The sequence below is a fragment of the Gigantopelta aegis genome, chromosome 6 (genome assembly GCF_016097555.1).
Source record: "Gigantopelta aegis isolate Gae_Host chromosome 6, Gae_host_genome, whole genome shotgun sequence".
Lineage (NCBI taxonomy): Eukaryota > Metazoa > Mollusca > Gastropoda > Neomphalida > Peltospiridae > Gigantopelta > Gigantopelta aegis.
Window position 1 is genome coordinate 102,218,023 of NC_054704.1, and position 12,791 is coordinate 102,230,813.

A 12,791-nucleotide genomic window follows, 5' to 3' on the forward strand; every position below is an offset into this window, starting at 1 on the left:
ATGCAACATGACAGTGCCACTGCCCACCATTATGCAACATGACAGTGCCACTGCCCACCATTATGCAACATGACAGTGCCACTGCCCACCATTATGCAACATGACAGTGCCACTGCCCACCATTATGCAACATGACAGTGCCACTGCCCACCATTATGCACGTTAGACCATGATGTTTATGTTTTTGTTTTACCTCTTATTTTTGAATCATATGTAATTAGGCGAGCTCTAAAACCCATCGTCTGTGTAAGTCTTTTGCACTGCTCTACGAGATGACAAGGTTACGAGAGATTTAAGTGAATGAAGCCCCCCACCCCCCCACCCCTCGCTCCATGCGATCTCGTAGTGCAATACAAAAAGACTTGCAACAACAATGCAATGTTTAAGCCAGCCTAAGCGAGCTTTATGAACTAGGTTCCTGGACTCCTGACTTTATTCCACTTACACAGTGTTGTTATAAGTGGTTGTCAGCAGTATGATCAGCAGCAACAGTTCTGGTTGGAACTTTAAAGTACCAGCCACACCTGACCACCACTGACCACTGGACAGAACCCTGATAATATACACTAGTTCTACTGGCCAGACTAGTGGACACTCGAGCTGACGATATGCACTAGCTCTACTGGCCAGACTAGTGGACACTCGAGCTGATGACATGCACTAGCTCTACTAGCCAGACTAGTGGACACTCGAGCTGATCATATACACTAGCTGTACTGGCCAGACTAGTGGACAATCGAGCTGATGATATGCACTAGCTGTACTGGCCAGACTAGTGGACACTCGAGCTGATGATATGCACTAGCTGTACTGGCCAGACTAGTGGACACTCGAGCTGATGATATACACTAGCTGTACTGGCCAGACTACTGGACACTCGAGCTGATGATATACACTAGCTCTACTGGCCAGACTAGTGGACACTCGAGCTGATGATATACACTAGCTCTACTGGCCAGACTAGTGGACACTCGAGCTGATGATATACACTAGCTCTACTGGCCAGACTAGTGGACACTCGATCTGTTGATATACACTAGCTGTACTGGCGAGACTAGTGGACACTCGAGCTGATATACGCTAGTTCTACTGGCCAGACTAGTGGACACTCAAGCTGATGATATACACTAGCTCGTCTGACCAGACTAGTGGACATTCGAGCTGATATACGCTAGCTCTACTGGCCAGACTAGTGGACACTTGAGCTGATCATATACTCTAGCTGTACTGGCCAGACTAGTGGACACTCGTGGTGATGATATACACTAGTTCTACTGGCCAGACTAGTGGACACTCGAGCTGATGATATACACTAGCTCTACTGGCCAGACTAGTGGACACTCGAGCTGATCATATACACTAGCTGTACTGGCCAGACTAGTGGACACTCGAGCTGATCATATACACTAGCTCTACTGGCCAGACTAGTGGACACTTGAGCTGATGATATACACTAACTCTACTGGCCAGACTAGTGGACACTCGAGCTGATGATATACACTAGCTCTACTGGCCAGACTAGTTAACACTCTAGGTGATCATATACACTAGCTCTACTGACCAGACTAGTGGACACTCGATCTGATATACGCTAGCTGTACTGGCCAGACTAGTGGACACTCGATCTGTTGATATACACTAGCTGTACTGGCCAGACTAGTGGACTATTCGAGCTGATGATATACACTAACTCTACTGGCCAGACTAGTGGACACTCGAGCTGATCATATACACTAGGTCTACTGGCCAGACTAGTGGACACTCGAGCTGATGATATACACTAGCTGTACTGGCAAGACTAGTGGACACTCGAGGTGATCATATACACTAACTGTACTGGCCAGACTAGTGGACACTCGAGCTAGATCGATATATACACTAGCTCTACTGGCCAGACTAGTGGACACTCGAGCTGATGATACACACTAGCTGTACTGGCCAGACTAGTGGACACTCGAGCTGATGATATACACTAGCTGGCCAGACTAGTGGACACTCGAGCTGATGATATACACTAGCTCTACTGGCCAGATTAGTGGACACTCGTGGTGATGATATACACTAGCTGTACTGGCCAGACTAGTGGACACTCGAGCTGATGATATACACTAGCTGTACTGGCCAGACTAGTGGACACTCGAGCTGATGATATGCACTAGCTGTACTGGCCAGACTAGTGGACACTCGATCTGTTGATATACACTTGCTGTACTGGCCAGACTAGTGGACACTCGAGCTGATGATATAGACTAGCTGTATGACCAGACTAGCGGACACTCGAGGTGATAATATACACTAGTTCTACTGGTCAGACTACACTGAGCTGAGACTGGCCGGACTGGTGGACACTCGAGCTGATGATATACACTAGCTGATACTGGCCAGAACTAGTGGACTAGTGGACTAGTGGACACTCGAGCTGATGGCCATAGTGGACACTAGGTGATATACGCTAGCTCTACTGGCCAGACTACTGGCTCTACTGGCCAGACTAGTGGACACTCGAAGTGATATACTAGCTCTACTGGCCAGACTAGTGGACACTCGAGGTGATCATATACACTAACTCTACTGACCAGACTAGTGGACACTCGAGCTGATATACGCTAGCTCTACTGGCCAGACTAGTGGACACTCGAGGTGATATACACTAGCTACTGGCCACTAGTGGACACTCGAGCTGATGATATACTAGCTCTACTGGCCAGACTAGTGGACACTCGAGCTGATGATATACACTAACTCTACTGGCCAGACTAGTGGACACTCGAGCTGATGATATACACTAACTCTACTGGCCAGACTAGTGGACACTCGAGCTCATGATATACACTAGCTGTACTGGCCAGACTGTTGACTGGCCAGACTAGTGGACGAGCTGATGATATACACTAACTCTACTGGCCAGACTAGTGGACACTCGAGCTGATCATATACACTAGCCACTGGCCAGACTAGTGGACACTCGAGCTGATGATATACACTAGCTCTACTGGCCAGACTAGTGGACACTCGAGCTGTACTGGCCAGACTAGTGGACACTCGAGCTGATGATATACACTAGCTCTACTGGCTAGACTAGTGGACACTCGAGCTGATGATATACACTAGCTCTACTGGCCAGACTAGTGGACACTCGAGCTGATATACGCTAGTTCTACTGGCCAGACTAGTGGACACTCGAGCTGATGATATACACTAGCTCGTCTGACCACACTAGTGGACATTCGAGCTGATATACGCTAGCTCTACTGGCTAGACTAGTGGACACTTGAGCTGATGATATACACTAACTCTACTGGCCAGACTAGTGGACACTCGAGCTGATGATATACACTAACTCTACTGGCCAGACTAGTAGACACTCGAGCTGATGATACACACTAGCTCTACTGGCCAGACTAGTTAACACTCTAGGTGATCATATACACTAGCTCTACTGACCAGACTAGTGGACACTCGAGCTGATATACGCTAGCTCTACTGGCCAGACTAGTGGACACTCGAGCTGATGATATACACTAACTGTACTGGCCAGACTAGTGGACACTAGAGCTAATTATATACACTAGTTCTACTGGCCAGACTAGTGGACACTCGAGCTGATGATATACACTAAATGTACTGGCCAGACTAGTGGACACTGGAGCTGATGATATACGCTAGCTCTACTGGCCAGACTAGTGGACACTTGAGCTGATATACACTAGCTCTACTGGCCAGACTAGTGGACACTCGAGCTAATATACGCTAGCTCTACTGGCCAGACTAGTGGACACTCGAGCTGATGATATACACTAAATGTACTGGCCAGACTAGTGGACACTCGAGCTGATGATATACACTAGCTGTACTGGCCAGACTAGTGGACACTCGAGCTGATGATATACACTAGCTTTACTGGCCAGACTAGTGGACACTCGTGGTGATGATATACACTAGCTGTACTGGCCAGACTAGTGGACACTCGAGCTGATGATATACACTAGCTGTACTGGCCAGACTAGTGGACACTCGAGCTGATGATATGCACTAGCTGTACTGGCCAGACTAGTGGACACTCGATCTGTTGATATACACTTGCTGTACTGGCCAGACTAGTGGACACTCGAGCTGATGATATAGACTAGCTGTACTGACCAGACTAGCGGACACTCGAGGTGATAATATACACTAGTTCTACTGGTCAGACTGGTAGACACTCGAGCTGATAATATACACTAGCTCTACTGGCCGGACTGGTGGACACTCAAGCTGATATACGCTAGCTCTACTGGTCAGACTAGTGGACACTCGAGCTGATATACGCTAGCTCTACTGGCCAGAACTAGTGGACACTCGAGCTGATATATGGTATCTCTACTGGCCAGACTAGTGGACACTCGAGCTGATATACACTAGCTCTACTGGCCAGACTAGTGGACACTCGAGGTGATATACGCTAGCTCTACTGGCCAGACTAGTGGACAATCGAGGTGATATACACTAGCTCTACTGGCCAGACTAGTGGACACTCGAAGTGATATACGCTAGCTCTACTGGCCAGACTAGTGGACACTCGAAGTGATATACGCTAGCTCTACTGGCCAGACTAGTGGACACTCGAGGTGATCATATACACTAGCTCTACTGACCAGACTAGTGGACACTCGAGCTGATATACGCTAGCTCTACTGGCCAGACTAGTGGACACTCGAGGTGATCATATACACTAGCTCTACTGGCCAGACTAGTGGACACTCGAGCTGATGATATACACTAGCTCTACTGGCCAGACTAGTGTACACTCGAGCTGATGATATACACTAACTCTACTGGCCAGACTAGTGGACACTCGAGCTGATGATATACACTAGCTCTACTGGCTAGATTAGTGGACACTCGAGCTGATGATATACACTAGCTCTACTGGCCAGACTAGTGGACACTCGAGCTGATGATATACACTAGCTCTTCTGACCAGACTAGTGGACATTCGAGCTGATATACGCTAGCTCTACTGGCCAGACTAGTGGACACTTGAGCTGATCATATACTCTAGCTCTACTGGCCAGACTAGTGGACACTTGAGGTGATCATATACACTAGCTCTACTGGCCAGACTAGTGGACACTCGAGCTGATCATATACACTAACTCTACTGGCCAGACTAGTAGACACTCGAGCTGATCATATACACTAGCTCTACTAGCCAGACTAATGGACACTCGAGCTGATGATATACACTAACTGTACTGGCCAGACTAGTGGACACTAGAGCTAATTATATACACTAGTTCTACTGGCCAGACTAGTGGACACTCGAGCTGATGATATACACTAAATGTACTGGCCAGACTAGTGGACACTCGAGCTGATGATATACACTAGCTCTACTGGCCAGACTAGTGGACACTCGTGGTGATGATATACACTAGCTGTACTGGCCAGACTAGTGGACACTCGAGCTGATGATATACACTAGCTGTACTGGCCAGACTAGTGGACACTCGAGCTGATGATATGCACTAGCTGTACTAGCCAGACTAGTGGACACTCGAGCTGATGATATACACTAGCTGTACTGGCCAGACTAGTGGACACTCGAGCTGATGATATGCACTAGCTGTACTGGCCAGACTAGTGGACACTCGATCTGTTGATATACACTTGCTGTACTGGCCAGACTAGTGGACACTCGAGCTGATGATATAGACTAGCTGTACTGACCAGACTAGCGGACACTCGAGGTGATAATATACACTAGTTCTACTGGCCAGACTGGTAGACACTCGAGCTGATAATATACACTAGCTCTACTGGCCGGACTGGTGGACACTCAAGCTGATATACGCTAGCTCTACTGGTCAGACTAGTGGACACTCGAGCTGATATACGCTAGCTCTACTGGCCAGAACTAGTGGACACTCGAGCTGATATATGGTATCTCTACTGGCCAGACTAGTGGACACTCGAGCTGATATATAGCTCTACTGGCCAGACTAGTGGACACTCGAGGTGATATACGCTAGCTCTACTGGCCAGACTAGTGGACAATCGAGGTGATATACACTAGCTCTACTGGCCAGACTAGTGGACACTCGAAGTGATATACGCTAGCTCTACTGGCCAGACTAGTGGACACTCGAGGTGATCATATACACTATCTCTACTGACCAGACTAGTGGACACTCGAGCTGATATACGCTAGCTCTACTGGCCAGACTAGTGGACACTCGAGCTGATGATATACACTAGCTCTACTGGCCAGACTAGTGTACACTCGAGCTGATGATATACACTAACTCTACTGGCCAGACTAGTGGACACTCGAGCTGATGATATACACTAGCTGTACTGGCCAGACTAGTGGACACTCGATCTGTTGATATACACTAGCTGTACTGGCCAGACTAGTGGACTATTCGAGCTGATGATATACACTAACTCTACTGGCCAGACTAGTGGACACTCGAGCTGATCATATACACTAGGTCTACTGGCCAGACTAGTGAACACTCGAGCTGATGATATACACTAGCTGTACTGGCAAGACTAGTGGACACTCGAGGTGATCATATACACTAACTGTACTGGCCAGACTAGTGGACACTCGAGCTGATGATATACACTAGCTCTACTGGCCAGACTAGTGGACACTCGAGCTGATGATATACACTAGCTCTACTGGCCAGACTAGTGGACACTCGAGCTGATGATATACACTAGCTGTACTGGCCAGACTAGTGGACACTCGAGGTGATAATACACGTACCTGTGTGTAGTGACCCGTGGCCGATGAGAAGCCGTCTCCGTATCTCCACATGTTTTTCTCCTGGTACCAGCCGTTGACGGCGGTGTTGACGAGCATGTCGACGTTGACGCCGTGCCCGTACACCATGGCGAGGTTCTCGCCGCGACCTTGCTGCTGGTGCTGCATCTGGCAGTGCTGGATCCACGCCAACGCCTCCCTGGCCAGCTGGTTGCTCCATTTCTGAACATACAAACGAATTGGTTGAAGAAAACAAGAGAGTAAAAAAGAAAAAAGAAAAAACAACTCCCCCCCCACCCCCCCCCCCCCCAAAAAAAAAAAAAAAAAAGGAAAAGAAAGAAAAAACAGCCAAACACTAAAGACAAAACAAAACACCCCTCTTGATTAGGACTTCCCCTAACATGGATGGCTGGATACTCTTTATTATTACACCTATATCCAATTAATATTCAGGCAATATCGACCATGGTCGTGGTGGTGTGTTTTTTTGTGTGTTTTTTTTTTTTTTTTAACATGTAACACATCTGCGCTTCGTTTACATCGGCGGTTAGTAACAACAGTCAACGAGTGATGATTTTCTTTTTTAGGTTACTTATCAGCCCAAGTTTTAAAAATAGTATTGCCCTGCTAATTGCTTCCCATAATTTGTGAATATAGAATATACACGATAAGCAGCCCGATGACGTTTTCCCATATATATATATTTTTATAAAGTCTTTGAAGATTAAAGAATGTTCATACTTGAGAAACGTGTACGTATTTTTGCCTTACAGACTTTTCATTATGATTTATGCTGTGTGTGATTGATCATTAGTGTTGGCTTTGTCGCGCCTATTTTCGTAGCATACTACAACAATGACTGATTGTCCACGAATAATACATAGGCGGACAGTTACCTTTGACATGCAAATTACAGTCAAACGTTTGTCTAAGTGGAATCCCATGTTACAGCCACTTTAACTTTGATTATTTAAAGCTGCAATATCGGGTAAAGTTTTATTATTTAACCATTGAGAATATACCACCACCAGAGATGTTGATAACGTCGAACACCATTCTTCGATACCGTTTGTCTATACTCGCTGTCTACCTGACACGCAAACAGTATTACCCTCCATGTCCGTCTGTACTCGCTATCTACCTGACACGCAAACTGTATTACTCTCCATGTCCGTCTATACTCGCTATCTACCTGACACGCAAACTGTATTACTCTCCATGTCCGTCTATACTCGCTATCAACCTGACACGCAAAGAGTATTACTCTCCATGTCTGTCTGTACTCGCTATCTACCTCACGCGCAAACAGTATTACTCTCCATGTCTGTCTGTACTCGCTATCTACCTGACACGCAAACAGTATTACTCTCCATGTCTGTCTATACTCGCTATCTACCTCACACGCAAACTGTATTACTCTCCATGTCTCTCTGTACTCGCTATCTACCTGACACGCAAACAGTATTACTCTCCATGTCTCTCTGTACTCGCTATCTACCTGACACGCAAACAGTATTACTCTCTCCATGTCTCTCTGTACTCGCTATCTACCTGACACGCAAACAGTATTACTCTCTCCGTGTCTGTCTGTACTCGCTATCTACCTGACACGCAAACAGTATTACTCTCCCTGTCTCTCTGTACTCGCTATCTACCTGACACGCAAACAGTATTACTCTCCATGTCTGTCTATACTCGCTATCTACCTCACACGCAAACTGTATTACTCTCCATGTCTCTCTGTACTCGCTATCTACCTGACACGCAAACAGTATTACTCTCCATGTCTCTCTGTACTCGCTATCTACCTGACACGCAAACAGTATTACTCTCTCCATGTCTGTATGTACTCGCTATCTACCTGACACGCAAACAGTATTACTCTCTCCATGTCTGTCTGTACTCGCTATCTACCTGACACGCAAACAGTATTGCTCTCTCCATATCTGTCTATACTCGCTATCTACCTGACACGCAAACATTATTACTCTCCATGTCTGTCTGTACTCGCTATCTACCTCACACGCAAACAGTATTACTCTTCATGTTTGTCTGTACTCGCTATATTTTGTCGTTCAGTTCACATCAACGGCGTTTTTTATTGGTTGAATGGACGGACACCTAGACACGTGATAACATTGGCTTTTATTAGATCTACTGACGGACTGACAGAGACCTAAGATCGGAATGGCAAGTCAGATCAGATTTCAAATGAACACTGAATTTAAACCGGTTTAGGCACAAAATTAATTTCTATGCAGATAGGTTGGGTAAATTCCATGTGTGCGTCTCCGTACGTATGTTCGTATGTCTGTGTATGCGATCACTGTGCAGTATGGATTGCGTATGCGTATAAGGATCACGGACGAAGGGAACTTGCTCCCTACACAGACATGTTTGTGAAGATGACACTTTCCTCTAGATTTATCTAAATCCCTAGATTCTAATCTAGTACATGTACTTACTCAGTCCATAACGAGCAGTGAGCTGTGTTTAAAGGGCCACGTTGTGATACTTTTATTTTTCATTTTATTATAACTTGAGTTTTATGCTTATTTTCAACTATAGCTCAAACACGCTGTCAAGAACACACATTTCAGTTATTTAGACTCCTGTACAGGACAAAGTTTAATGGATAGTTGTTGGTAAGAAATCGGTGTAGTAACCAATCTTACCCAACAGCCCATGATATATAGACGTTAAAACTCACATCCCATTCTATATGACGTTAAAACTCACATCCCATTATATACAGACGTTAAAACTCACAGCCCATTATATATAGACGTTAAAACTCACAGCCCATTATATATAGACGTTAAAACTCACAGCCCATGATATATAGACGTTAAAACTCACATCCCATTCGATATAGACGTTAAAACGCACATCCCATTATATATAGACGTTAAAACTCAGCCCATTATATATAGACGTTAAAGCTCACAGCCCATTATATATAGACGTTAAAACTCGCTCTTGGTTGGAGCCTGTACAAGAATACAAATCCAGTACAAACTGATGACTTAGCCATTACGCCACTGAGGCCTATTGTCAAAATATAACAAAATGGCTGCTCAACTGTATGGACCAAGCCACTGACTTAGCCCGTGACAGACATGCCTGAAACCGTAGTGGTATATGGGCATGTTAAAAATACTCTCTCACTGTCTCTCTCTCTCTCTCTCTCTCTCTCTCTCTCTCTCTCTCTCTCTCTCTCTCTCTCTCTCTCTCTCTCTCACACACACACACACACAGACGCATACACACACAGACGCATACACACATACACGGACGCATACACACAGACGCATACATACACAGACGCATACACACACATACACATACACACACACACACACACACACATACACACACACACACACACACACACACACACACACACAACTGTGTAATGGCAACTCCTGTTCTTATGAGTTCTTAAAACAAAACAAAAGAGAAGAAAACCCCCAAACAAACAACCTAACTCACAACAACAATGACAACGACGAAAGCCACAACAGTTCATTAACAGTACATATTTGGGGCTAATGTATAATACATGAAATGCTAACAAGCATAACTGATTAAAATAACAAATCAAAGAGTACCTAGTTTAAATCCAATATATCAATTATATTAACATAATTATGTGTTGATAAAGTTTCTTTTAAATACAATTTTGTTAATGCTCTGTATTTGTAAAACCGCTAACTAATGAAATACTACACCGGAATTGGTTTTTTCAGTTACCATGTAGATATTTGCAGCTCTAAGACTTGGCCTAACGGTATTATTATCATCCAACCGTTTTTTAATTTGTATACCCTCCATATTTGTATAACCATAAACTACTGAAATACTAGTGGAATTATTGTTTTACTTACTATTTTGTAGACATTTGCATCTTTAAGGCTTTCTCTGATGGTGTTATGATCATTCAACAATTTCCTCATTTTTATATATATTTAACATTATATATATATATATATCTGGCTTATATTTAAAACTATAAACTACTAAAATAGCAGTAGACATTTGCGGCTCTAATGGTGTTATGATAATACTACAGTGGAATGATTGATCCACTTACCATTTTGTAGACATTTGCGACTCAAATGGTGTTATGATAATTTCAACAATTTCCTCGTTTTTATACCTTCCATATTTGTACAGCCATAAACTAGTAAAATACTACAGTGGAATGATTGATCCACTTACCATTTTGTAGACATTTGCGGCTCTAATGGTGTTATGATAATTTCAACAATTTCTTCGTTTTTATACCTTCCATATTTGTACAGCCATAAACTAGTAAAATACTACAGTGGCATGATTGATCCACTTACCATTTTGTAGACATTTGCGACTCTAATGGTGTTACGATAATACTACAGTGGAATGATTGATCCACTTAGCATTTTGTAGACATTTGCGACTAATGGTGTTACGATAATACTACAGTGGAATGATTGATCCACTTACCATTTTGTAGACATTTGCGGCTCTAATGGTGTTACGATAATACTACAGTGGAATGATTGATCCACTTACCATTTTGTAGACATTTGCGACTCTAATGGTGTTACGATAATACTACAGTGGAATGATTGATCCACTTACCATTTTGTAGACATTTGCGGCTCTAATGGTGTTACGATAATACTACAGTGGAATGATTGATCCACTTACCATTTTGTAGACATTTGCGGCTCTAATGGTGGTACGATAATACTACAGTGGAATGATTGATCCACTTACCATTTTGTAGACATTTGCGGCTCTAAGGCTGGACCTAACGGTGTTATGATCATTCAGCAGTTTGACCATGTGTCTGTATTGCAGTCCGAATCCTCCAGAGTAAGGTAACGCATTTGTCCGAACATTCGGTCTTTGTTGTTGTTTAGGAGTCCACCAGAAGAACTTCTTCACATACTGGAAAGGTTGACGAGAATAGGACGTTTGACCTGTTGGCGATCCCATTCTGTTTCCACCAAATCTGATTCCATTGTTATTCCAACGAAATTGTCTTAACGGAGGTCTAACGTTGTTGGACTGGCGGGTGTAATAGGTATAATACTGGTAGCTGCTGCCGGCAGGGGGGGTCTCGGGTTCCTCCCCCGCTCCTTCGCCTGGGACTGATACATCAATTTGAATTTGAGCTTTAACCTCATTTAACGTGAACAGAAAAGCTAAACAGAGGCATGCACAAAATCTAGCCATGGCTGATGATTGCGATGCAAGATTTCCTAACTAATCGTCAACTTAGCTAATATTTAGTTTGTTCTTCAGTGGTAACCTGAAAGATTCTTGCGCAGTGGTTGTTACAGGACACAAAGTATGGGAAAATAAAATAAAAACGGATTTCGTGTCTGTGTTAAAGCAACGCCGCGAGCGGGTCTTTGAATTGGTTGTGTCACCGGAAGACGTCAGCATATACCCCAGGCAATGAACGATGCATCACTAAGTTAGCCTATCAGTCTTTAAACACTTAGCATGGCCTTTCATCAACATAAAGAATAATAGTTCCTTTACATTATTGTAATTAACCCCCAAACCAGGCCCCCAAAAAACGCCCAACACCAACAACAATAAAACAACAACAACAAAAAACAAAACAAAACAAAAACAACAGAACAGAACAACAAAGAAACAAAACATTCCACCCAACAAAAAGATCCGACAACAAACAACATCCCTACGAACCCCCCACCCCACAAAAAATCCCAAAGCAACATCAACAAAACTGAAAACAAAAACAAATTGTGTTGGAATTTTTATCCATAGCATATCCGCGAACACATTCAGTTTTTCTCTCTGTAGGAAAATGCATGCAAAAGATCCCCTTGCTGCTAATGGAAAACAATGTAACACGCTCGGCATCCAAAATCCGACGATTTAAATAAATACTCTAGTGGTGTCGTTAAACAAAACAAGCTTTAATATCAGGCCCGTAGGAACGATCTCTGGCGTGAGGGCTGGACACACAATCGCTAGTGGGGGGGGGGGGGGGGGGGGGGGGCGGACAAGCCATATTTCA

The 12,791-nt window shown here is 44.2% G+C and overlaps 1 protein-coding gene across 2 annotated transcripts in view; it reads right to left on the bottom strand.

The window, feature by feature from the left end:
- The window catches only part of LOC121375957 (cysteine-rich venom protein VAR8-like), a 17,708-nt gene extending 5,611 nt beyond the window's left edge, over positions 1 to 12,097 (bottom strand). For both annotated transcript variants that reach the window (XM_041503701.1, XM_041503700.1), the window contains exons 1-2: positions 11,513 to 12,097; positions 6,755 to 6,973 (exon numbers count right to left, since the gene is read on the bottom strand). In XM_041503701.1, the coding sequence (XP_041359635.1) occupies positions 6,755 to 6,973; positions 11,513 to 11,974 (681 nt within the window). In that variant the 5' untranslated portion in view covers positions 11,975 to 12,097. The remainder of the gene's footprint in view (positions 1 to 6,754; positions 6,974 to 11,512) is intronic.
- Positions 12,098 to 12,791: the final 694 nt, after the last annotated feature.